Below are 27,320 nucleotides of genomic sequence, written 5' to 3' on the forward strand. Positions count from 1 at the left end.
TGGGTGCTGATAAATTAAAAATGATTGAAGGTAGAATAGGACTGTCAGTTCAACTATACCAAAAGAGTTTGAAATGAAAATAAAGGGAGTATTTTCTGTTTTTATTAGTATTAACAAGAGATAAGGAAGGGTTCGGTTTTAGCCAGGAAGAATGTGAAAGAGGGGGTTAAAATCCTAACAATTAAAAAGAACAAAAAGTTTAAAGACCAAAACATTTGTTATGGCATAAGTTTTCATGGGATAGAGTTCACTTCACCAGAAGCATGTTTAAGCACAACAAGTAAATTGTTATAGAACTGTGTCCTTATAAAGTTGAAATGGATGCTACATTGTCTAAGTCTGATTATTTTGTGGAAACGTTCCTTGTTCAGGCTCTGTGTGGTAGAACATAGCTACTCCTTAATCTGGCATTATCCCCAGCAATAAGACTTCACTATTGGGTCATAACTAATAGGCCTCATCCTTTATTTATAGTAGTACCACTATGTGAATGTATGCTGACTCATTATTTTTGCTTCATTTCCGGACATCTTCAACACGATATAATGGATGCATTCGTGTTGCAGTACTATGTCATCATTCTGTTGACAGTTTGGGAAATGCCCATACAATGGGACCAGGAAGGGTGCTGAAGATAATGCTTCAATAAATATTAGAAAAAGCATTCAATAAATATTAGTAAATAATATTTTAATTAAAATATTTTGTCTTGGAGAAGCAGTGGAACAGTAAAAAGAGATAAAAAGCAAGGTGGGAGAAGGATAGAGACATTGTGCTCATCAACATGTGGCAAAACACCAGAAAGCAACCAGAATCTTTAGCCAGGAAATTAAGTGGCACCGAATGTAAAAATTGCACAAGTGGACATGACAAGAAGGAAGGGACTGAGGAAGAAGTGTAGGTAGCTGTGGTCTGCATATTGATTGTGGGCTTTTAACAGGAGAGAAACCAGATCTGTCATGACTTCACCAATTCTGCTGAATTGGTGGGAAGCAAAAAGAAAGGGGGGGTGAGTAACAGTGGGAGCCTAAGACTTGCCGATCAGAAGGTCGGCGGTTCGAATCCCCGCGGCAGGGTGAGCTCCTGTTGCTTGGTCCCAGCTCCTGCCAACCTAGCAGTTCAAAAGCACTTTAAAGTACAAGTAGATAAGTAGGTACCGCTCCGGCGGGAAGGTAAAAGGCGTTTCCGTGCGCTGCTCTGGTTCACCAGAAGTGGCTTAGTCATGCTGGCCACATGACCCAGAAGCTGTATGCCAGCTCCCTCGACCAATAAAGCGAAATAAGCGCCGCAACCCAAGAGTTGGTCACGACTGGACCTAATGGTCAGGGGTCCCTTTACCTTTAACAGAGGGGGGCAGAATCAGGTTATTCTGTAGGTCTCTGAGATTAAGTCGATGGTATCACGATGCCAGCAAAATAATTTATAGCTGTTGTCCTTTGCTTCAGGAATGCTTGTCCAGCTCCTTTTTGCTTAGATTTACATGCTGCTTTCAGTCAATTTTGAAGGTGGCTTACATTGCAGTCATACACTATCCCTCCCCCAATATGTGCCTACTAAACACTTTGATCTTGCTTGATATCAATCAATGAGGAGGTCCAAAAAATAGGTCTTGTCACACTGAGAGTTTGACTCCTTGTGAATATGGAGTGAACAGCATATGGTATTTGTGCTTTGGACCTCCTCACCTGTTAATATCAAGGAGAAACCCATATTATATTATGGGAGTGGGGAATTGGATATGATCAGAAGGCCAGATCTTTATATCCCAATTGTATCACCCGACTGTCAATCAGCAGCTGTCATAATGTAGTGAATGATGCCTCTCAAAGTTCAAAGAAGATAACTTTAACCACTGATCAGCTGATTGAGTTGCAGCAACCCACACTGAAGACATTCTTTAGCACACTTTCAAAGGAGCTCCCTATAACCTTCAATCAGCTGCAAGACTCTGCACGGGGAAAACTGAGTGTTTTCCTCTTCCCAAATGAAGCAGCTTGGATTTAAATCCTTAGAGGAAACACATGGGAAGCTTTCTCTGAAGAATTATGCATTTTTAGGAGCACTTCTGCCTCTACAGAAAAAGCAGTTTGAATCCAAACCATTTCCTCCACCCCAATGGTAAACTCCTTAGTGGAGCCAATGCCACCTGATTCTTGGGGCTGTGCTTTGGTGGCTGGTTGATTGTCAGTTGCGCAGGACTCTTTGCAAGCACCAAAAATGAGCTGATTGTTGACATTTGCAGATTGTTAATGTTTGCACTGCGCTCCGAAGGCCCGACAATCAGCTGATAGTCAGGAGTACAGTGGTACCTCTGGATACATATGGAATCCGCTCCGGAGCCCTGTTCGCATCTTGAAGTAAATGTAAGACGTGTCTGCGCGTGCACGGGTCGCATTTCGCTGCTTCTGCGCATGCGCGTGACGTCATTTGAGCGTCTGTGCATGCGCGACTGGTGAAACCCGGAAGTAACGCGCTCTGTTATTTCCGGGTTGCCGTGGAGCTCAACCCGAAAATATTAATCCCGAAGCTACTTCAATCCAAGGTATGACTGTATAAACTGCCTTGCAAAAGTGTTTGCAGGTGCGACCATATTTCTATGCCACGTGCTAAGAAAAAAATGTAAAGAAACAAGTCTTCTTTTTTATTCATACAATTTCAACATTTAAAACATATTGTTTTTGAAAATATATATTTTAAAGTTAGATATTTCATTATGGAACCAGCCTTATTGAACATAAATCCATCAGAATTTATTCTCCACTGCATCAGTAAAACACATGCAGGGACACACAGAGACCGACCCCCCAAGCATTGTTCTTTAGCAAGTTGTTAACGCCAAATCAAATGTGCAAAGATTTCATTTCAGATAACTCTACAAAATGTTAGCTCTCTGACTATATTCTGCTGGAGTGTTTTATCAAATTACAGAGAAGTCTGCTCAAGGGAATTGGCTGAAACCTCATCACATTTATTTTAAATCGGCAAAGGAAAAGAGGGCATGAAATTTGAATCACGGCCTATCCATCTCTTACAGTTTGCACAGAAATAAAATTCTTGTCACTTCATCATTCACTCAATGAATCTGTAAGGCTATAACATAAAGGTTATTAGAAGTGCAACAGATCCTATATTATTAATGGAATATTTCAATTAAAACAACAGAAACTTCCAAATAAATATATTTGGGAACAGGATACCAGTGATTTTAGGTTATCTGAGTTTTTAAGGAAGTTACACATACGCATACAGACATATATAATTTATGTAAACATATAGGAACACTGTTTTGAATTGCTCTTGGAGTTGTGCCAATTTCCCCCCAGAGATAACTTAGATATTCACTATTAGATGACTGCAACCTCAAGTAATGGGCCACAACTGTGTCCTGATCAAAAGAACATTTATCACATAGAGATAAATCAGACATATATAACTAAGGTAATGAGCCTTCTGCGAAATGTGCTCACCATATTACAAAGTGGAAGACAGTCTGTCTTCTCTTTGGACTTGACCTTCATTTCCGCAACGAAAGCCAGCCATGCAAGGTGCTGGCTGCCCGACTCTTGTGAGGTTACAACACACACACACACACAATACACATTCACACTTTCCTGGAACAATTTTTCAACTTATAAAAAAAGTGTGGCTTTCCCCCATCCTTAAATGAGGCGCCAAACAAACTTTTGAGTCAGTGAGCATACATGCTACACTTCAAATGGATGCTCCACTGGAAAAGCTGCCTACAAATATTCAAAATAAAGAAGTGTGAACTGCGACAAAACATTACAGAGTAGGATGCTCCAATTAAGAATGTTCTAGTCAGCTGGCCATCCTGTCTTACACAACACTCTATTCTATTCCATTCCTCAGCTCAATGGACATCATTCCATGGCCAATGAGCATGCTCAGTCTCCATTGGATTGTTTCAGGTTTTTCCTATCTCTCCTATCTACAAACCTTAAGGGTTCCCCAAGCCTACAGATACCTCTCTCATGCATTGGTGGTACTGTTTTGGCTGCATAAGGATTGGCTCTCAAAGAATTGCTATTTGTATTTGCAAGTGGGTACTGTATGTGCAGTGTTCCTTTCCACTGCCCTCTTGAATACTTCATTCCATTCTCCCTTCACCTGGTTTTCTGCCCCACAACCCAAGAGTTGGCCACTAAGTGTGCTTTGCCCATACTGGTTGGGATTGGGTTTCCTCAACACCACTAGTTCAGGGACAGGGAGAGTCAAGCCCCCAGCTAGCAGGGAGAATGGTTGGGGATGATAGAGTCGAAAAACATCTGGAGGGCCACAGGGCTGTCATTCCTGCACTACTCACTCTACAGAAACAGCCTTGCTGTTTCTTTGAACCTTCAAGATACAAAACTATGTGGAAACACAATTTAAAATACACAATTTACACATGACCAAGCTACTGATATGTGAACCCTTTCATGGCAATCTCAACATTACAAACTTGTGGTCTTTCTCATATGTGCGTTTCAGATACGGATGTATTTTTTTGGGACCAAACAATTATTCTCCAGCTGGTTAATTTCCCCAGCTCCATGGCCTGTTGCTCTGTATTAAGAGCACTGGCATTGAGAAACCCTGGCAAAGTCTGCTGCTAGGGAGCAGGTGCCTTGATAAATGCTAGCCTCCTTATGTTCCCAGAGGATCGAGAGATGCACCTGCTTGTTGCAACTACACCAAGCAGGCATTTGTAACAGATATTGTATGGTGAATGCTTTAGAGCTAGCTATTTTCACCTCTACGGTTCTCCATACCCGTGGTTTTTATAGCCTTATGGCTCAGCTTTGCAGGGCTTCTGAAATCTCTGGTTTTCCACCAAGAACTCCCCAGAGAACTTCTTCCCAAGCAGTGTTACTCAGACAGGCCATAGGTAACTGCTTGTGTTTCAGGTAACAACAATGCTTCCTTGCTGGACTAGTAGTTTCAGTAGCTCCCTGCTTGTGGAATGCCCTCCCAAGGAAGGCTTGCCTGGCACCTTCATTACATATCTTTAGGTGCCCGGTAAAAACATTCCCCAGGCCTTTGGCTAATTAAACAATCTATGGCCTTGTAAATGTGGGTGTATTGTTTTTATTTGATATTATCATATGTATTTTTGTGTTTTTATATTGTAAGCTGCCCTGTGATTCTCAGATGAAAGGCGATATAGAAGGTTAAGATAACCAAACAAACAAAAATAATAGAAGGGTGCAATGTTACACCTAGAGATAATCTAACATACAAAACCATCAAATGACAAAGATACAATGTTAAAAAGTGGCATACATATATTAATATTGGGGAGGGGAATCATCCTGAAACCTGTCAGACCCCAAAAGAGATGATGTACACTCTATAAATATTGATATGATATGTTCCAGCATTTCACCAATAAAAAGACACAGAATGAGGATAAAATGTGTAAGGCTAAGCAGATGAGTTGGTTTGGTTCTCAGTGGTTCACTTTAAATTGCATGGGTCAAAACGATGAATATAACTTAAGTTAAAAAGACGCAAAATCTCCTATCTGTCCCAGATAATGGAGTAATCCAATAAATTTAACTGCAACTCTTATGGCATATGAGTGCACTCTTTTACTTTCTGCCACTTAATCGTATGTGAGGAAAAATAAAGTGCTGCACTTAGGGGACAAAATGACTGTCGCAGCAGAGCCATTTCTACTACCATTGAGATTGAATTGCCTGGGCTACACCATCAAGGTTATCTGTGCACACAAAAGAAACACTACAACCTGCAAGGGGTCTCTGCAGGTTACAAGCATTCCCCCAGATGTATCTGACCTACCATCATGGCAGGTGTTTTTATAATGTATTTTGTAAAAAATGCCTTTATGAGATTACTGGGTTCCAGGGTAGTGAGCAAATTATCAAAATAATAAAAATAGCAGAAAGTCAAAAGCATAAAGAATGCACACAAACATGCAGGAGAATCATTTTTTAAAAAAGGTTCAAAATAATAAAAAAATAGGACAGACTTTGCTGGGCAAAGCAATGACAGAAATGAAGTTCCACAATTAAGGTGCAACCACAGAAAAGGCTCTGTCTCTAGTAGTTACCTGTCTAATCTCTGCTTTAAGTAGCTAAGTGGAAAATATACAATCAAGAAATAATGTTCAGTTGTTTCTATTGCTCTATTACCAATACTGACATTCCAGGGTATTTTTCGTGTGTGTATATTCGTAACAAAACTCTTATCCTATGACTAAAACATTTTAAATGGCATCAGAAGTGCCTATTTACCCTTCGCACTGCAATGACCTCTCATGTCTGTCTTAAAGACTCCTTAGATTTCATGGGTCAAAATCCAGCAGTTATCTAAATGCAAATGTTGTAGAATAAAAAGCAGGTATTTTGTGAGGTAGTGCAATTAATGTCAGTATTAGATTCAAAAGAATCTTCAAAGTATAGTCTTTTAGGAAAGACTATACTTTCAGAAAAAGGAAACTGGCAGTCAACGTATTTCATGTTTTACTTGCCTGCTTCTGGCAGATAAGGCCTGTAGGAGATTTTAAAAAAAAAGTTAAAAGGAAAAGTTGAAGGACAAATCAACAAATAGTTTATTGGCTTTTGTACTCGCTACATTAATTGAACACAGAACTTTATACAGTCTTAGACAAACCTCCCACCTATGTTCACATTCCTAGGAAAAAGTTGGATATCTAACCAGTATAAAACAGTCTCACTATCATTTATAAAGTTACTAAACAACATTTATCATACTTTTAAACAGTTTCAACAGCCATGTGATAACACGAATCAAAGCATAAGGTGAAGAAACCTCCCAATATATCCAACAGAACAAGACTGCTTAGTTTTTAAGGCACTTAGGAAGAAGCAGCCTCCAAGAACTATGTAATTTCATAGCACATGATGCATGTCAACAGTGTCTGATATGGATCAGAATTATAGACCACTTTGAAAAGCAACAAAAATCATGCAATTTTGGTGCTGCAAGAAAAATACCATCAGTGATGCTATGCTACTGCTTCACCCCCTTCCCAGGTTTGCAGCATTTCTTCAGATGCCATCTTCCCTACGCTTTCATGTTATTCTGCTTCCCATATATTTGTCTTCTTCTTCTCTGATATACCCAGCAAGCACCAGGGGAGGTGTTAATGGTGGAAAATGGTACTCCTGAAGCATATTTCCCAGGGAGCATAGTGTATACCCGATGAAATAACAGACAACCCAGGCAGGTGTTGCTTTGGGCTATCCTTCATGAGACACTGAAGAAGTTGATGAACCTCAACTGAAGCACAAAGAGGTATGAGATGATGAAGCTTGATCTGTGAAAACTGGCAATGTATCAATTGTTGTTGCCTGAAAAATTCCAAGACTGGTGATTCAACACTGACTAAGAATTGTTTCTGATTAAGCTCCAATCCTCCACACTCTCTCAAAGTAAGTTTCACTTACTCTGTTGAGAAATATTTCAAGTGAGGAAGCGACAATAAAAGTATCCCTATCTTCTGTTTAAGCACACAAACAGAAGTGTAGGAACTATCTGGGGGGGGGAGAGAGAAAGTATAGATGCTGTGCAGGATTCCTCACACCGATATCACACCTCATCTTTTCTGTCATGCAGATAAGTGGAGTTATCATGTCAAGTGGGACTTTGGCACTGTATGGCTTGAAGATTGGTTATGCCCTAAGTAGAGCAGCCAAAAATTTGGTACATGAATGGCTCAAGGCAGAAAAATCCCTTTGTGTTGAAGTGCCAACCACTACAGTTAGTTTTTCTTCTCCGTAGTAGAGAACCAGTGATGGAAGCTGGCTACTGAAACTTAGTATTAACATAGTATCAATTGCCTAATCTGGTATACTTAACTTTATGTTAGTAAACTGGTACCCTCTGGTATAATGCAATATTTGCTTTATTGAAGTTGGCTGCTATGTGCTAGCAGAGCATGGGGACATTTCCTATCATGTTTTTCAAAAGGAAAATCCTCACACTTAAAAGTATCATAAGATTAAAGCCCAGTTCAAAATTTGTGGTCTGAGGTAGTTTTGTTGGTTCTTTAAAACCCAAGACTCTGGGTGATATTCAACTAAGTCATACTCAAAGCAAACCCATTAATAGCAATATTTCACTTACTTAGGTTCACTGATTTGCATGGGACTATTCTGAGTATAACTTGAACGTGCGAAGTATAGAAAAAGTTTCAAGTTATTTTAAAAGCTTTAAAACTGAATGCTTTCCTTGGTTGCCTTAATTAGCAGGGGCAAACTACCCTGCTAATTAACACAGTCTTACAAAACAAACACAACGTCTCCTTCTCCACTGCAAAGCACCTTCCAGAGGTGGAGATCTGCATTAGAAAAAGGCCAGGAGGAAATGAGAGGCTTAACCCTTCCCTTTGCAGCAACTCTCCTCCTGGAACATCCCACCCCTGCAGCTGCCTTTGTACCTAGAGGGCTCCAGACCTATTTGTGAGATAAATGCAGGTTCTGAATACTAAAAGCACATTGGAAGGGGAAGCTTCAGAGGAACAGCGCCCGGCAAGAAAAGGGTTAACTGTTCACCTCTCCTCAACTGATGCAAACTGCCCCCCCACCTGAATGTGCTTTGCGACATAGATGGGGCTGTCAGCGCTTTGTGACACATGGCTGCAGTGCAACACATAGTTTCCCCCTTAGTAAATCTGCTCCTGCAAATTCTTTTCCCCTTCACTAATTTTTCTGTATGCCAGAAATAGGTCCCCAGTACATCTACTTCACCATTTTTTTGCCGAAATGTGCTTTATTTTAAAAGGTTAATTTCAATCATTAAATGGTTAGTAATTTTAACCTAGTATGCCATGACACAGCATGATTGTTTGATATTTTATATTATGATTGCCTATGGTTGAATTTCCAGTATGTACTATCTGTATGGTTCTCCAGTGTCTGAGCAAATGTACCAGCCCTAAAGCAGGGATAGCCAACAGAGTAGCCTCCAGATACTGTTGGACTACAACACCCATCATCCATGACTATTGGCCATTCAGGCTGAGGCTGATGGGAGCTAGATCCAACATCAACTGAAGGCCACCATGTTTGCTACTCAGTCCTAAGATGTCAGGTGTACACAGAAAATAAATCTACTTGAAATCTCCTGTAATCACACATTTCACAGCAAAATTTGGCCCATTTTAATATCTCTTAGAGAGGCACAACTGCAGAAACTCTTGCTAAAAAAATAAATATTTATGTTGTCAAATGTTAGTGCAATCGTTTGCATTTCATTACCATACCTAACAGGTTTATATAAATACATGGCCTTTTGGCAGGGGCAGGGGTGGGATTAGGACACTTTTGGAGAAGTCATATAGCTGCCAAGTAAGGTACGGATTTCTTTTGTAGGAAAATCTGTACCAATTTAATATATACATTACAATGCCTGCTAGTATTCCAGGAAAGTAGAAAAGGAAAAGTGCAGCCCTTCTGCATAAAAAAAATAAAGTTTTTCTTTCTTCCATTTCAATTATTTTCTTGCATAAAATAGTGGAGTTCCACATCAGCTCCTTTCTTCGAAAAACCACTTCTGGTATTCTGAATTGGAACACGGCCGTAATAAAGGTGCTGAATTGCCATCATAAGCATTAGATTCTGCTTGTAAGCACTTCTGGGTCTGCACATGGAGTAACGTTCCATCCTACAAAAGATGGTACAGAACACTTTATACTTTACAGTAAAGACAGTACAATAATATTTGAGAGTCCAGCTGATAATGCACTTATCAACATCGCTTTTTAGCTTTTTATTAGTCGAACTGAAAGAAGGAAAACTAACAGAAAAGCAAAGAGGCGTGGGATTCTGTCAATATTTTGTGTGTGCAGATTCAGAATCTGAAGATTATTTAGCAACTGCAGTCACTCCTAGTAAGCAACTGACTCTCTGTCAAGACAATGGTAATTAAGGAGAACTCTTTTTCTTGAAACCCTCCGAAGGCAGTCTTTGCTGATCAGTGTAGAAATTAACTTTAACACGAGTTCTGGCAAAACTATTTCATACTTAAATGCTGTTTATAAACATTAGGAACAGACTCCCATGAGAGGTAGTGCACTCTCCTTCCTTGGAGGTTTTTAAGTAGAAGCTGGATGGTCATCTGTCATGGATGTTTTAGCTGAGATTCCTGCTTTGCAGGAAGTTGGACTAAATGACCCTCAGGGTCCCTTTCAACTCAACAATTCTCTGGAAGTTCTGACAAAGTTGTTGGTAGTAATTATCACAATGTAGCTGAAGCAGTCTATGTAGTAAGGGAGCAACAATTTAAACATATACCTACTGAATAAAGCGAAATCAAAAAAGGATTTTAATCTGATATGAAGTTTAAAATTTGAGGGTACGTCCTCCTTTTCCTTAGTTAATCAAAAAATATTTTGGTGAAGGGCTGCAATGGCCTGGATCTGCAAATCACCAACCGTATACAGGGGTTTCAGATAGCATATCTGCCTTAAAAGAGGAAGGCATATTATCATTCTTTACAGTCCAGTATCAACTGGGGTTGCGCCGATCAAGTGGTGCTGCAATCTACAGTGGAAGCTTATCCAGGAAATCCACTCAACACTGTTGTAAATATATTTCCTGATCTTTCAGGTGCGGGGGGGGGGGGCGGGCGGACACAGATGGGCAACAGCTTTCAGACACCTGACCCTCACATTGTACTAAAACCAACCTTCTTCTGAAGCATGAATACATTTGAAGTAGTTTCAGTGAGTGAGGGGAAACAAGCAATGAACTGCCACCCCACTATTCTAGAGAGCAATTCTGTTTGAAGCTTCTTTCGGGGACCCATTAACTCATTGCTAATGGCTGCTGGCTGTACAATACAAGCAAAAAGACTGTGCTGCATCCTTACCTCTCTAAAGAAAATTTTCTGATTCTCAGGAATGTTCTGGATACCTTCTTGGCACAAATACATTTTCAAATAATCAGATCCCGGATCAACCGCTGCACAGACTTCAGGTTGCCGTGTGTTGTAACGAATTTCATTGTGGGAGGTGTATTCAAAAAACTGCAAACCCCAAACGGAAATATAATCTCTACTAAAACTTTAGGTATTTATGTGTGACATTCAGACAGACAGCCTTCTAGAGCTTAAATGCAAAAAAAAGTCGTATTTTTTTTGGGGGGGGTCCTCCAGACAAGGAACTAAATTAACATATCCAGTAGCGACAACTGTAACCTTTCTGAATTGCAGCCCCGACATAGATTGTTTTTGGTAATTCGTTCATCAGGCACTAACTACTGCCAATATGTCAAAGAGAACAACAACTACCAGACTTTTAGAAGACATCTGAAGGCAGCCCTGTTTAGGGAAGCTTTTAATGTTTGATGTATTAGAGTATTTTAATATTTTTTTTGGAAGCCGCCCAGAGTGGCTGGGGAAGCCCAGCCAGATGGGCGGGGTATAAATAATAAATTTATTATTATTATTATTATTATTATTATTATTATTATTATTATTATTATTATTACTATGTAACAGTAGTTAGTGGTAATGAATATAAAGGAACACATATAAAACTATCCAAGAAAATGACAGGGAAATGGGTAGAAAGAGGATTAATGAAGGACTAGTCAGGGGCAAGTGGTTAGTGGTATTTTGGCAGCTTACAGAGGAAACCTATGCATGTTTACTAAGAAGTCCCACTGTGTTCAAAACAGCTTCATCCCTGGCAGTAGGGTATATAGGGATGCAGCATTTTATATTTTTAAAAAATACTATACCCTGCCTTTCTACCAGGTCTTCAAGGTGGCTTACAATCCAAGACAAAATATAAAATTCACACAAGTTTAAAACACAAACAGATCAGTAACAGAAACTAGCAGCAGGAAAATTGGCACACAACAAACGACCAAAGGATTGTGCTTTTACTTACCAAAAGCCCAAGGGAAGAGAATAATTTTAACTCTGCACCTAAAAGATAGGATGGTAGGTGCCAAACAAGAATCTCTGGGGAGGGTATTTCATAATCAGCTAGGACCATGAGAAGAAAGAGGAGGGAAAGAAGGGGTTGTGGGAACTGGGGCAGGACAGGAGGTTTACAGCGTTAATAAAGGTTTGTTGGTTTGATCCACCGAGTACAGAGCCGAGAGAAAGCAGCTGAAAAGGCAAACACCTTCCTCCTCCATTTAGCCCTGAGTGAGTTGGAGGACCTCAAATGTGAGAGCAGCTGTTACAGCAGAAGAAGCTGTGGGGCTAAGAGCTTCAAACAAAGTCTGCTGCAGGCTCTGCAACAGCAGTGAAGAGACATGCAGCCAGCTGGGAAAGGCGAAGTGCACACCAATAGACTCACTCTGGCGATGCCCAGGAGATGAATGCCACCAGAATTTAGATCTTAGACCATAAAAACAAAGCCGCCTGCGGTTGCAATCAGTGAAGTGGGTTTTGCAGGGGGGAAAATTATAGTGGAAAAAGTTGTATGCAAATTTGAGTAATCTGCATCACCCTAGAGAGCGATCCAATTTAGTACTTTGAAACAACTTATTTTACCAGTTTGCATGTCACTTTAAACCACAGTTAGGCTTAACTATGGTTTAAAGGTGTATACCAGGCATAGGCAAACTCAGCCCTCCAGATGTTTTGGGACTACAATTCCCATCATCCCTGACCACTGGTCCTGTTAGCTAGGGATGATGGGAGTTGAAGTCCCAAAACATCTGGCGGGCCGAGTTTGCCTATGCCTGGTGTACACAGCTTTCTGGTGCATAGTGCTAAAACTACAGCTGCTGTGCTCCCCCACACCCCCTGCTGCTGGGAACATGCTTCATATAATATCTGTATGAGGCTGCTCCCCAAGTTAGGGGAAGTTGTGGAGTGCTAGATCGGTGTCTGCATATGAACTAATAAACAGACCGAATCCCAACAAGACAGAGGCCTTGTGGGTTGATGGTTTTTGTGAATGGGAATTAGGCAAACAACATGGAAGCGTTTTGACACACAAAAGACACCCTGCCCCAAAGGAGCAGGTGTATGGCTTGGAGTCTGTTTGGCCAACTTCAGTTTGATCTACCAGCTACAGTCGTTCTTGATCAGGGATAGCAACTCCACAGTAATTCATGCTCTGGTAGTCCCCAGTTCAGTGACTGTAATGCACTCTATATGGACTGCTCCTGATGAAGACATTGAAGTTTCAGTTAGTGTAAAATGTGGCAACTAGGCTGCTAAGTGGAACTACATATTGAAGCCAGAGTTAAGATGCATTGCATTGATTGCAAATACACCTCTGGACCTATTTCATAAATTTAGAGTCACTAAAACCCTAAAGAAATGGGAACTTAGGGTATTTGAAGCAGCATCTCTCTCCACTATGGTGTTAAATGGTTGAATTTATAAACAAACAAACCAACTGCCTGAACACTGAGATCGGCTCATTAAGATACCATCTGTAGGAGATGCCCATTATGTCAAGATGCAGAAAATAGGCCTGATGGAACAGGTTATGGAAAGGCCTCCTTTCTGAGGTCTAGCTGGAACAACTTCGGCTTTGTTTTGGTGCCAGGTTAAAAACTGGTTATTTACTTAGGCATTTGTGCACTGTCAAAATTTGCTGCCTGGTTCTACAATTCGCCAATCAGAAGGCTGGAGGTTTGAATCCCCGCAACGGGATGAGCTCCCGTTGCTCGGTCCCTGCTCCTGCCAACCTAGCAGTTCAAAAGCACGTCAAAGTGCAAGCAGATAAATAGGTACCTCTCCGGCGGGAAGGTAAATGGCATTTCCGTGCACTGCTCTGGTTCACCAGAAGCGGCTTAGTCATGCTGGCCACATGACCCGGAAGCTGTACGCCGGCTCCCTCGGCCAATAAAGCGAGATGAGCGCCGCAACCCCAGAGTCGGCCACGACTGGACTTAATGCTCATGGGTCCCTTTACCTTTACTACAATTTGCTTTGTGCTTTAAGATTAGTGTTCATTGTTTATTGTTTTGTGTGCGTTAATTCATTAATACAACGCTTCAATATACAAAGTAGGTGTCCTGCCTGAGATCAAGCAGGGCGGAGTGGGTTGTAAATATTTTAATATCAAAAAACATGCACAAAGAAAGGGCAACTACATTTCGACCCTCTAATGGAAGAAAAGAGGAAATCTTACCTGATTTTGTCCCATGCCATGACAAGGATATAATATGACTACACGTCCTGTTATATCATGGTCATCAAGAGGATTATAATCAAAACAATAATTTGCCATCCCTCTGTTCTTTAGCTGAAAGGCAGCAGAAGGCAGTTAAGAGACACCAGCCCACAATCCAAACATCCCATCAGTCACTGCACTTTAAAAACTATTAATTTAGCAGCTTATAATTCAGTATCACATCAGATGCAGCAATAAGAATATATTTTTTAATGAGAAACCATCAAAACTAAATAGTAGGAACCAATGATCTTAAATTAGTCCTGACTAGTAACGTAAGCCTACTGATTTCAGGGGCTCTACTATGAATATGACTTAGTCAGGTACCACACACAGAATGCAATTATATTTTTTGGGGGGGGGGGGATTTCCTCTCCAGATTGTGTTGGTAACTGCCTGAAAATATATGCCCTGGAGCTTTTTAAAACATGCTGACTGTTCTTTGTGCCCACGTTCTATAATTGGTCTTGAAATGTCAAATATGAGCTGGTGATGAAGACCAATGATCAAAATTCACTCGGTATATGGACTATTTTTATAATCTAACTTTATATTCACTATTTTACGAAGAATGAGGTAGCAAATGAGAATTTGCTGTTGAGAAGTGTCATGCTGTTGAGAAGTGTCATGAATAATAATAATTTCAATATGAATTACTATTGACCCTAGCTCCAAATTTCTTTAGGCCAGGTCGAATATAATGTGACTGACTCCTCATTGGAAGGACTTTCAGGTCTTCTGTGTACTAATTTGCTGGGAAGCTGTATGTGTCGTAAACATAGTTCTCCCCAGTGAAAACAAGCATGGAATGAACTGATTCTTTCTTTATTTGCATTGAACTCAAAATGTCAGACCCAAGAGCTACATAAAAAGAAGAATAATTTTCCCTTCAAGGAAATTCACAGCAGTATCACCAAAAAAAAAAGGATTTCATAAAGAAAGGATCTGCCAAGAACTAATAAAACCAGTAGAGGGGAGGAAATATAACATAAAGCAAGCATGACTGGGCAAGATGTTTTTGGCTACGGGGAAGACAGCCCAGACAATACAGTGGTGCCTCGCAAGACGAAATTAATCCATTCCGCGAGTCTCTTCGTCTAGCGGTTTTTTCGTCTTGCGAAGCAACCCTATTAGCGGCTTAGCGGATTAGCGCTATTAGCGGTTTAGCGGCTATTAAAGGCTTAGTGGCTATTAAAGGCTTAGCGGATTAGCGGCTAAAAGGCTATTAGCAGCTTAGCGGCTTAGAAAAAGGGGGGGGAAGCGGGAAAAAATCGGAACACTCGCAAGACGTTTTCGTCTTGCAAAGCAAGCCCATAGGGAAAATCATCTTGCGAAGCAGCTCAAAAATGGAAAACCCTTTCGTCTAGCGGGTTTTCCGTCTTGCGAGGCATTCGTCTTGCGGGGCACCACTGTACTGGATAGGTATCCTCTTGGTAGGCAGCAAAAAGGAAGCCACTGGAGGAACATTTGTTAGCCAGTCATCTGATATATTACATAATACACTTACACATGACATATGGTAAATGTTAACATGTTGTGGTAGTGGCACACATGTGAAGGGGTATTGCCAGAAAAAAAGCATGGCTCCCTTATAGTGGCATTATACCATGGGTAGGCAAACTAAGGCCCGGAGGCCGGATGCAGTCCAATCGCCTTCTCAATCTGGCCCATGGACGGTCCGGGAATCAGCGTGTTTTTACATGAGTAGAATGTGTCCTTTTATTTAAAATGCATCTCTGGGTTATTTGTGGGGCATAGGAATTTGTTCATTCCCCCCCCCCCCAAAAAAATATAGTCCGGCCTCCCAACTGCTGAAAAAGTTTGCTGACCCCTGCATTATACCATCCCTATCATAGGATCTAATTAGTGGGAAGCATCTAGCTGATTACAGTGGTACCTCGGGTTACATACGCTTCAGGTTACATACACTTCAGGTTACACACTCCACTAACCCAGAAATAGTGCTTCAAGTTAAAAACTTTGCTTCAGAATAAGAACAGAAATCGGGCTCCGGCGGCACGGCGGCACCAGGAGGCCCCATTAGCTAAAGTGGTGTTTCAGGTTAAGAACAGTTTCAGGTTAAGAACGGGCCTCCGGAACGAATTAAGTACTTAACCCGAAGTACCACTGTATTGCTGCAAATACGATTCTGGACCCTTGATGAACTCCAGAAGAACCTAGTTATACAGTGGTACCTTGGTTCTCAAACGCCTTGGTTCTTAAACGCCGAAAACCCAGAAGTAAGTATTCTGGTTTTCAAACTTTTTTGGAAGACGATTGTCCGATACATTGCACATTAACAGTACTTCTTATAATAACTCTGTACAAGGTAGATGGTATTATTATTGACACGGTGTCCAGTGCTGAGAGACAGTGGATTACCTAAGGCTACCTAGTGAATTCATGGCTAGGGTGAGATTTGAACTTATTACACTTTCTGCTGATTTCTGCCTTGCCAAACTATCCTGAAGGAGAGATGTCAGTCTTACAAAAAAAACCTCTTAAAAAAAACATTTTACTTACCATTCCAAAAAAGCCAGGCCTGTCCTCTGGCACATGGAGTTCTGGGTAAATATTATCCAAGTACCACTTGAAATCCTTGCATTTCAACTTCTCTCGAAGAAATCTTCTTTCTGTCACATCTCCATAGGGCTCCTAAAAAGAAAACCGAAAGTAAATTGAAATTTCAACATAAGGAAAGCTACAGCATAAACTTTCAAATGTCAGGAGGGAAATGGAGTCCATCTGCGTGGAATATTTGTCAGGTTTGTACAACCTGTGACCTACCAAGCTGAATTCAGCCCACCAGTCATATAGTCATAACGTTCTGCTACTGGGTTGAAATGGCAAAAATGGGATAGGGATAGGGGAAGCTATTAGATTCTGGCAGGCCACAAAACATGGCTGGTACACCATGGTTTTTTCCCCTGGCCTGCAGGCCTGAAAGTACAGATAAAATGTAATGCTAAGTATATAAATCTCCTCCTCCAGCATTTTACAGTGTGGTCAAAATAGGACATCAACATACAAACACCATTAAGTTAATATTCTATATGCTTTTTCTACTTGGATGTTCTGATTTCACATCCAAACTTTAGTTTTGTTACTGCAATAAAACTGATGCACATGTTCACAGCAAGTCACTGACCTTCAAACACTGTTTCCTAATACTATCCTGATAGAGCAAAGACCATATTTAGTATGACCCAGGGATGCCAGCTTGAATTAAATATTGGGGGGAGGTAAGCCCTGCCTTACGTAATCAGTCGCATGACATGGCCCCCCCACACCATTTGAATGGCAATGCACCTCAACTTGGGGAGGGGCTGGTCCCGTCAAATATTTTATGGGGGGGTAAAAGGGACCTCAGCCCCTAGGGGTTGGCTCCTATGGTATGACCACAATCGAAAGAGGGTTAGTTACCAGCAAAATTCCATATAGGCAAGCATCATAGCTTATAGTGAAGGACCCAAACCCAGACAAAATCTGTGTGAAGTCTCACAAAGGTAACTCAGTACAAACACCATAACCCCCCTTTATCTGTAGTACCAGTACATATTACAGATTTCTAGATCAGGGAGTTTGTGTTCTTACTTTCATTAAAAATGTGTGGTATTTTATTGTATCCAGCCCATTAACTGAGCCAGATTGTTTGGTATCTATTTAAACATATCCCAACCTAGCCTCAACATTTTTAGTACCAGCTGTAACCTTGACTGTCTGCAATATTACTATTCAAAATCATTAATAAACCTACTGGACTAGACACAGGTTTCCCCTTCCATTTGCAGAAGAGACAGAGGTCCAGTGGAGGCTCTTGCTGCAGGAGGTGGGGACGGAAGGAAACTATTTTTGCCAATTCCCCCTTCCTAGTGCTCCATGTATTACCTCCCACACTGTTTCAGAGGGTTCTCTAACCATATGGAACAGCTTTTTTGAGGATACTGGCGGCTTTGGCAAAATTGCCTCTCCCTTCTGTAGGACTACCTGATGGTAGCAGAGATCCAACCTATGGAGTTTTGAATTAGAAACCCTCAAATGTCCTGGCAGAAGGACCCTCTTGATTTCATGTAATGCCACCAGGAGCTATTGGGTACCAGAGTAATCCTTTTTCCTGCGATCCTTCTTAAGTTTTATCTCTTCTAAATGAAAATCAGATTACTAGAACCAACTATTTATAGTTCTCCAACTGATCACATTTTCTCAAGATTATAAATGTATTTGGTAATACTAATCCTGAAACCACATTGATTGGCAATAATTATAATTGTAATAATTATAATTCTACCATCAAAATCTTTCCTTTAATGTAGAGTTATGTATTTATCAACAGTTCAGTTATTCTAGTCAGGATAGCTAACCTATAATTATCAAGATTATGCAGCCTATTCTTTTTCAAACTGGCAAAACACTAAGGGGCAGTATCCAACAAAGTAGATCCACTACTGCACGGGTTTCCACTTGTGCAATGGAATTTTCCCTCTCTGTCCTCTCCCTCTGTACCTTCCCCAAATTTGCTCCAGGGGGGTTGGGGAAAACATCAGAACAGATTTAGGGAGGCAGAGTGTGGGGAGGAAAGGAAAGTCCCCTTGCACAGCCGTAAGTCAAGAAAGAAGATTCCACCTAAACATTAGGAAGAACTTCCTGACAGTAAGAGCTGTTCGACAGTGGAATTTGCTGCCAAGGAGTGTGGTGGAGTCTCCTTCTTTGGAGGTCTTTAAGCAGAGGCTTGACAACCATATGTCAGGAGTGCTCTGATGGTGTTTCCTGCTTGGCAGGGGGTTGGACTCGATGGTCCTTGTGGTCTCTTCCAACTCTATGATTCTATGATTCTATGATTCTAAGTCCTCGTGCTAGTAGATCTACTTCATTGGAGACCGTTTCCATTCTTTAGGAATTTTGTCACTTTTGTGAGATGAATTAACAGCCCTGCAATAAGTGCTCTGTGTTCTCAGCATGTTACAAAAACAGACAAACACCAAGGCAATTCAAATTATGTCCCTGGCATAAATAATACCCCTTGCTGCCTTACCTCTCCCCTTTTCCCTCTAGAGTCAAAATTTAGGTGACAGGCTCCTCAGAAAAGTGATCTGAACAGTAAGCTTACCTTGCGTGCATATGGATTTCTGTGGTAATAAAGCTCTTTGTATGCATCCATCCACACTTCTGCAGCACGGACAGAGTTAGCCAAAGCCTTTGCCCTTGAGTAGGGAGCTTGCTTTGGGAAAACATGTCCCACGTGAGAACAAGGATGGATCTCAAGACTTCCTCCACACTGCCAGATCTAAATAAAATAAAGAAAAACAAACAAAACAGCCTGTATTATATGCATGCAATAATGCAGCCCTATCCTATGAACTGGCTTAAGCAGCAGCTGTTTAAGAAGCTACTTGTACCACTGAAGCTCAAGGTAATGCTTTAGAAGTTGAGCAAATACTCCTGCCACGCTTCCTCCCAAATCCCTTTCCATTACCAGTTCTGGCTAGCTCTGTTTTGTGTCAGCCTCTGTAGCTTAGATTAACTCCATGCATATTTCAAGATCTATTCTATGCGTGGTATTCAACTAAGTTGAATGGACCTAGCTTAATTTCAGTGGGTCTACTCTGAGTAGAACTTAATAATAATAATAATAATATTTTTATTTATTATTCAACTTAGTAGAATACCACCCAATATTTATGATTCCTCCCCTAAAAATTTGCCTAAAGTTTGATCTCTCATGCCGTGTGAACACAATCAAATATTGCAAGTACCTTATGTCAACAGTCTAGCACAATTATTATTGGAAGCATACAACATTGATATTTCCTACATTTGGATTTCTTCCTTGTGAACTTTGAGCAGATATGCACTGGCCTTAACATTTAGGGAACAGGACAAATGGGCAGAGTCATTGAGTATCTTTACACAGGATGTAATTAGTTGAAGAATGTATTTTATACATGGAGTCAGCGGGTGGCTACGGAGGACACTTCAGCTAAGAGGATAGAAGAAATGCCTGGGCATTTCACAGCATGAAATAATTATTGGCTCATTTGTGCATTAGATCCGTTCAATTAGATACTCTATTAAGATCAAAGAGTATATAATTTAAGTAGCGGTATTAGACTGAAGCATTACAGTATGTACGTTTTCTTTATAGGTAGATGTAGTACAGAGTGTTTTGGGAAGTTTAATCTACAAGTTCCATACTTAGTATGACATCTATATTCTCAGATGTTGCTCCACTCTCTAAACAGTGACGTGGAGGCAGGAACTACCATGCAACCTACACTATTTACATATAACCAAGCTTGATAATAACATGTGGTGCCACCAAGAAGAATTGACTTTGCAGTTATGGATCATACGCGTATGACTAGACATTACAATCCATACAAAACCCAAACACCCCAGTCCAAAGAAAGCTTGCAAGTTTATGTGGCATTAATTTTAAGTAGGGAATATGTTCATATATTGGGGGGAAATATTTAGGGACGCGGGTGGCAATGTGGGTTAAACCACAGAACCCAGGACTTGCCAATCAGAAGGTCGGCGGTTTGAATCCCCATGATGGGGTGAGCTCCCGTTGCTCGGTCCCTGCTCCTGCCAACCTAGCAGTTCAAAAGTACATCAAAGTGCAAGTAGATAAATAGGTACTGCTCCGGTGGGAAGGCAAACGGCGTTTCCGTGCGCTCCTCTGGTTTGCCAGAAGCGGCTTAGTCATGCTGGCCACATGACCCAGAAGCTGTACGCCGGCTCCCTCGGCCAATAAAGCAAGATGAGCACTGCAACCCCAGAGTCGGCCATGACTGGACCTAATGGTCAGGGGTCCCTTTACCTTTATTTTCCTTATATGGGGCATAGCAAGTACAATTTTACTTCCATTAACGTTTGGTAGGACTTGCCTGAAACTACGGAATCACCAGCTAGTTATCCATCAGAGCACTGGACTACAAAATATGAATGTTACAACTACCTAGTTCTGGATAACAGAAGCAGCTCAGGAGAATGAACTAGGCTTTGTATTCATAATAGCACTGGCAAGGACTGGTTTGATTACCAACTTACACTACACTACTCGCATATTTCCTTTAAAAGACAGTTATTCATGCCGGAGACATAAGGAGCTTAATAGGATTTGCGTGGAGAGGAATGTTTCAGGGCTACTTCCTATAACGGTACTTACCCGGAATGAAAATTCAAGGTTTTCTCCTCCCCAGACTTCCATTCCTGTGTCATAAGAGCCGAGGTAGCTAAAATAATGCTTACTGACTGCAAAGAGCCCACCAGCCATAGTAGGAGACCTATGAAAGGAAAATAACTCTGACATTAGGGAACACATTGTTTTTCTGTAACAAGCATCATTATGTGGCTCAACGTTTCAGTGCCATATTATTAATGGTACGCCTTTTACAAAAAATGTCCATGGCCCAGAATGCAACTTATTCATACGTTACCAAGAAAACAAGGAGGGAGATATTAACATTTTACAAGACAAGTTTTGGTTTCAAGAAATGTTTGTGATAAAATACATTCTGCTTTCACAGGCTGCTCAATTACAACTAGGCTAATAAATCCACATTATTTAATACTTTCAAAGAATAAGGGTTCAAAGGCTGTGATAGATGATAGATAGATAGATAGATAGATAGATAGATAGATAGATAGACAGATAGATGATAGATAGATAGATGATAGATAGATAGATATAGATAGATGATAGATAGATAGATGATAGATAGATAGATGATACATAGATAGATAGATAGATAAATAGATAGATAGATAGGCAGGCAGACATCTTCTTGAAATAAGGTACACACATATACTGTATCTACTCAAATCTAATGCTCACCTTTTTTGGCCAACTTATGTTGCAAAAATTAAGGTGCACATTAGATTCGATGGAACATTTACATTCTCCAGCAAATACTTTTTTTGGTTTCAAGGTTCTAAAAATTGAGCTGCGCCTTAGAGTTGATGGCACATTGGAATGTTATTGCACATACATTTACTGAATGGTATTACTTAAATTCTAACTGACCTCCAGGAAAACTAGAAAGATTAAGGCTGCAACCCTAACCCCATTTACCTGGGAGAAAGTCCTACTGCATTGAGTAGGACCTACTTTTCAGTAGACACTGTTAGGATTCCTCTTTAATCCAAGCACATTCACAGCTAATTTACAAGATCCAGGGGCCAAATGTGGTCCTTCATTCTCTCTATCCAGCCCTCAGGACTCTATGTAGGCCATGCCCCTCACAGGCCCTGCACCCTCCTCTGATGATTTTAGGATGGAATGTGTCTTTGAACTCTTGCTTGCCTGGATTGAGGATTGTATATTTCTGGCCACACACACTATTGGTATGCAGCCCCTGGAAGGCTGCCCATGAGGGAATGTGGACCTCGAAATGAAAGGGGTTTCCCAGCCACCCTCTGATTTATAGGTAGCACTGTGCCCAAAATGGCTAGCGGGCTTTTTTGTTTTTTGTTTAATGATCAAACTACAAATACAAGACACCAAAACCCATTTAGAGAGAAGGGTGAAGATACCAGAAAAACAATAATTTAAACTAATGTGACAGATCCAAGAGCGAAAAGGGCAGATTGTATTGATAAAGCATATCTAGTATGAATGCCCGCCATTTTATCCCCCATTGTTATTTACTGTTATCACAGTGTACTGTTTTATTTTGTTTTTAAGCTGCCTTTTATTATATAGAAAGGTGGGACATATATTTTGAAATTAACATTTAAGAAACGTTCAGAATGATCCTATGAATAAATTAGATATAGACACAATTATTAGCCCATGGTGACCATTATGACTGGCTTTGGTCACAGTCCAGCCCTCTAACCACTACACCACATTAGCTCCTAGAAAAGGCTTTAAGTGCAATCCTAACCATGTCTATTCAGAAGTAAGTTCTGCTGAATTTAAAATGGTTTATTCCCAGGTAAGCGGAGTTAGGATTACTGTACAGCCTAAATCCCCAAAAAAGAAGGCACTAAATGAGTTGCAGATAGACAAAGACACAACCAACACAAAGGAATTTGTATTAGATATGTTAGAAAAGGAAATGGAAAACAAAGACAACATTGGATATTTCCTCAATACAAAAGAAGGCACAGTGAGGATAAAGAGGCAGCTGAAGTAATCAAAGCCTATTTGTTTTGGTCTTTACTAAAAATGAAAGCAGTTCTGGGTACTCTAGTTCAAGAGGGATGTTGAAAAGTTCTTAACGTTTCAGAGAGCTACAAATCATACAAGGAAAGTTAAGGAAACAGGCACGCTCAGCCGAGAAGAAAGAAAATTTGAGGAAAAAGAAAATAGGTTGACAGTTTCAAACGTTTTTAAAAGAATCTCAGAAGGAAGAGGGGGGATAATTATTTACCTCTCTACTAAGGAAAGGATGAGAAAACCAATGACTTCTAAGCAACAGAAAGGTATAGTAATAATGCATGTTAAATAATTCGGTATCAATTTGAAGAATGTTTCAAATTTTATTTATTTATTACCTTGTTTATTTAATCTACTTTTACTCTGTTATTCAGCCATGTCTCCCAAAATAGCTTACATCAATCCATACAACCAACCAGCCAATAATCAAGATTGATTACATAGCATTTTATCACTGGACAAACAACCATTTTCACTTGGCACTTAAATACACGCAAAGGAGGCACATGACAAATAGATGTGAAGAAGAGTCCTAAATGGGATGCCACAAAGGAGAAGGCCCTCTCCCTGACAGCCCTGATGATGGGGTACCTAAAGCCATCCCTCTGCTGAAGATGTTACAAGGGAGCAAACAATTCTGTTTGGTGCACATTACAGTAATCTAACAGGGATCTTGTCAGGGCATGGAAAACAGTGGCATGATATCTTTTCAAGTAGGACTGCAGCTGACACATGTAACAGAAGTTGATTAAAAGGCACTTTGAGAACTACGTCTCCTGCAAGGCTGGATCTACGTAATAGCACCCCCTACCTATGGTCTTGGTTCTGTTTGAGCAGTGCAACTCCATCTAAAGGTAAAGGTAAAGGTACCCCTGCCCGTACGGGCCAGTCTTGACAGACTCTAGGGTTGTGCGCCCATCTCACTCAAGAGGCCGGGGGCCAGCGCTGTCCGGAGACACTTCCGGGTCACGTGGCCAGCGTGACATCGCTGCTCTGGCGAGCCAGAGCCGCACACGGAAACACCGTTTACCTTCCCCCTAGTAAGCGGTCCCTATTTATCTACTTGCACCCGGGGGTGCTTTCGAACTGCTAGGTTGGCAGGCGCTGGGACCGAGCAACGGGAGCGCACCCCGCCGCGGGGATTCAAACCGCCGACCTTTCGGTCGGCAAGCCCTAGGCGCTGAGGCTTTTACCCACAGCGCCACCCGCGTCCCATCTAGAACTGGCTAAATACTAATTCCATGGTCCATCAATATGCTGGTCTTGCATCGATTGAGATCCAGTTCTGCAGGGCCAGCCCAGGATATTTTGCTGCTTCAGACAAAACTGAAAATGTTCTCCACTTTGCTGCCACTGCCTCTTCCACACACATGTGCTGCCTTTGCCTTCTCCACACCTGGCTGCCCCCTTCGCCACCTCCTCCTCAGCAGCAGCCAGTGGTGCGGAGGTCAAGGCAGAAAAGGGAGCAGCCAGGCACACAGCCATGGTGGCAGGCACGCATGGAGGAAGCCAGATCTGCCCCCTGAATTGACTGCCTCACATTGCTCACTGATGAGCCAGCCCTGCAGTAACTCCAGACACCTGCTCAGAACATGCACATCCTCGCCTATAAACTTATTTTTGAACTACTTTGCTTACACTTTGGATGCAACACCAGGGAAAACCATGGCTTGCTTCGCTCCACACAAAGAATGAGTCTGGGTTTGGATGTAACATGAAGCCAAACCATAGCACAACACTGAGTAGAATGGCAGAGCCAGAACCAGGGGAGGAGCACAGTGGCTACAATCATACTCTGGAAACTCACACGCTTGTTTGTTCACACAAAGCCACTGTTTGGCTTGCTATTATGTGTAAACTGGGTCACCACAACGCTTGGAGATGCAGGTACTCCAAAATCCTAGTTTGACACTTGTTGACAATTTTATTCGGGAATTGGGCCATCAGATAGGAACAAAACTTCCATTGCACAGTGGCTCTAATTTTCAATTAGAAAGAAGAATTACCGTACGTTATTCTTAACTATCTCCTAAAATCTTGACATTCCAGCTTGTTCTCCGCTAGTAACCAATACATCTTAACCTATTGTTTCAGTGTAAAATTAATCCCACGGAGATAGGTAAAGACTAAGCTCATTTTATATTAGCTTTAACATTTCTGAATTTGCACTAGGAATAGCTATCTTCAGTGCGATATTACTACTCTTAATACTTTGGGTTAGAAATTAACACTGCCTTCCAAAAAAACTAGCATGTACATAATTCTCTTTAATTGTTGGTGTCTGGATGAAAGTAGAATGCAACTACCTTAACTGTAAAGGGGAAAGGGGGTTTAAATCCTGTACAAATTACCAGCACATAGAAGTAAGATTTTGCATTACAATGGTACCTTGGTTTGCAACCGTTTTGGATTACAACCATGTCAAACCCAGAAGTGCGTGTTCCTTTTTTTGGATTACAACCCTTTTTTTGGATTACAACCCCCCCCCTTTTTTGGGGAGGCCCCATTGGTGAAAGAGTGCCTTGGGTTACAACCTGTTTTGGTTTACAACCGGACCTCCGGAACGGATTATGATTGTAAACCAAGGTTCCACTGTACTATTTCTGTATGAGTTTGTTCAGCCTTGTTAAAGTGTAATTTGGAAAGAACATTTTAGTATTCAGTGAAGATGACTGTGAAAAACCCGTTCCAGATATGCCATAATGCATTTGTAACCAATATTCCGTTTGCCATTGCCTTGTGAACTGAACAGCAGTTGATCTTCTCTTTGTGGCCGATTGATATGTAACACACACACACATACACAAACATATATGTACTGGCTTCTCACCTCCACTACCACTGGTTAATCTCTCTGTGTTCTGAGAACTGTACAGTATAAAACTATGTTTACAAATGAGGAAAGAGGAAGATTTACATATGTGATTTTAAAAGCAGAATTTATATGACAACCTACACATTTATATTATGTATTATAGATAGAACATTCAGAATCCTTGTTGAGAAGCAAATTTCAGTTTACTAAGCCCAGTGGGTTTAGCAGTTTAAAATATATTTCAAAGAAAGTAGAAATCAGTCTGACCTGATGACATCAACCTCAGATCTCCTCTGTTTTTGTTCCCTTTCGGGTACTACATGCCAGGTGAAGACCAGTCTCCAGTCAAACCCACCAATCTGTGGCTCCCCAGGATTTCCCAAATATTCAAAAGTGTTCCAGTCAATCACATCGATCACAGGGCAGACAACAGCTGATGGCTCTTCTTTAATTCTAAGTAAGTTAATAAAGAAATAATATTTGCATGATGTTCACAGAAGCAAGAAATATCAAACAACATTATAGAAGCACACTAGAGTACGTATGTTTATAAGTTAAATGGTTTATTATTTTCCATTGTGCGGCAGGAAGCTTATATAACTTTTTAAAATAAAAAATAAGTAAACATAAGCTAGCTCAATTTCCATGAAACCTCTTGAATCCATCCCCTTCCTGTACTTATTTTGCCTTCTGGTCCAACTTCTGTTTGATGGATGAATGTAAACAGGTTTGGAAAACAGTTGAGAACATACAGCCCACTGGTGGCATGAGGATTTATGGAAGGGAGTGAAGGAATATTAAGGATTTTTGTCTAAAAAGACAAAGCAGGAGTGTTTGTCCTTTATCTTCCTCACCCCATCCTCTTTATTCTTTTGCCCAGCTGCTCTAAGAATTAACACCAAAGCACAACTAAGCATTTTCTGCCCCTACCTACTGCTTGCAGAGTTCCCACATAGCATCTCAAGCAAAAGAGAACAGTGGTACCTCAGGTTACATATGCTTCAGGTTACAGACTCCACTAACCCAGAAATAGTACCTCAGGTTAAGAACTTTGCTTCAGGATGAGAACAGAAATTGCGCGGTGGCAGCAGGAGGCCCCAGTAGCTAAAGTGGTGCTTCAGGTTAAGAACAGTTTCAGGTTAAGTACGGACCTCCGGAACGAATTAAGTACTTAACCCGAGGTACCACTGTATTCAGAGTCAGGATTT

At 40.9% G+C, this 27,320-nt stretch overlaps 1 protein-coding gene across 1 annotated transcript in view; it reads right to left on the bottom strand.

Annotated features, from left to right (window-relative positions):
• Positions 1–6,550: 6,550 nt before the first annotated feature.
• Positions 6,551–27,320, bottom strand: part of GALNT12 (polypeptide N-acetylgalactosaminyltransferase 12) — a 33,085-nt gene continuing 12,315 nt past the window's right edge. The window contains exons 4-10 of the mRNA XM_081206420.1: positions 26,380–26,565; positions 21,303–21,420; positions 19,242–19,418; positions 16,658–16,789; positions 14,093–14,206; positions 10,858–11,013; positions 6,551–9,651 (exon numbers count right to left, since the gene is read on the bottom strand). Coding sequence (XP_081062546.1) covers positions 9,514–9,651; positions 10,858–11,013; positions 14,093–14,206; positions 16,658–16,789; positions 19,242–19,418; positions 21,303–21,420; positions 26,380–26,565 — 1,021 coding nt within the window. The 3' untranslated portion in view covers positions 6,551–9,513. The remainder of the gene's footprint in view (positions 9,652–10,857; positions 11,014–14,092; positions 14,207–16,657; positions 16,790–19,241; positions 19,419–21,302; positions 21,421–26,379; positions 26,566–27,320) is intronic.

This window comes from Podarcis bocagei (assembly GCF_964188305.1).
Source record: "Podarcis bocagei genome assembly, chromosome: 8".
Lineage (NCBI taxonomy): Eukaryota > Metazoa > Chordata > Lepidosauria > Squamata > Lacertidae > Podarcis > Podarcis bocagei.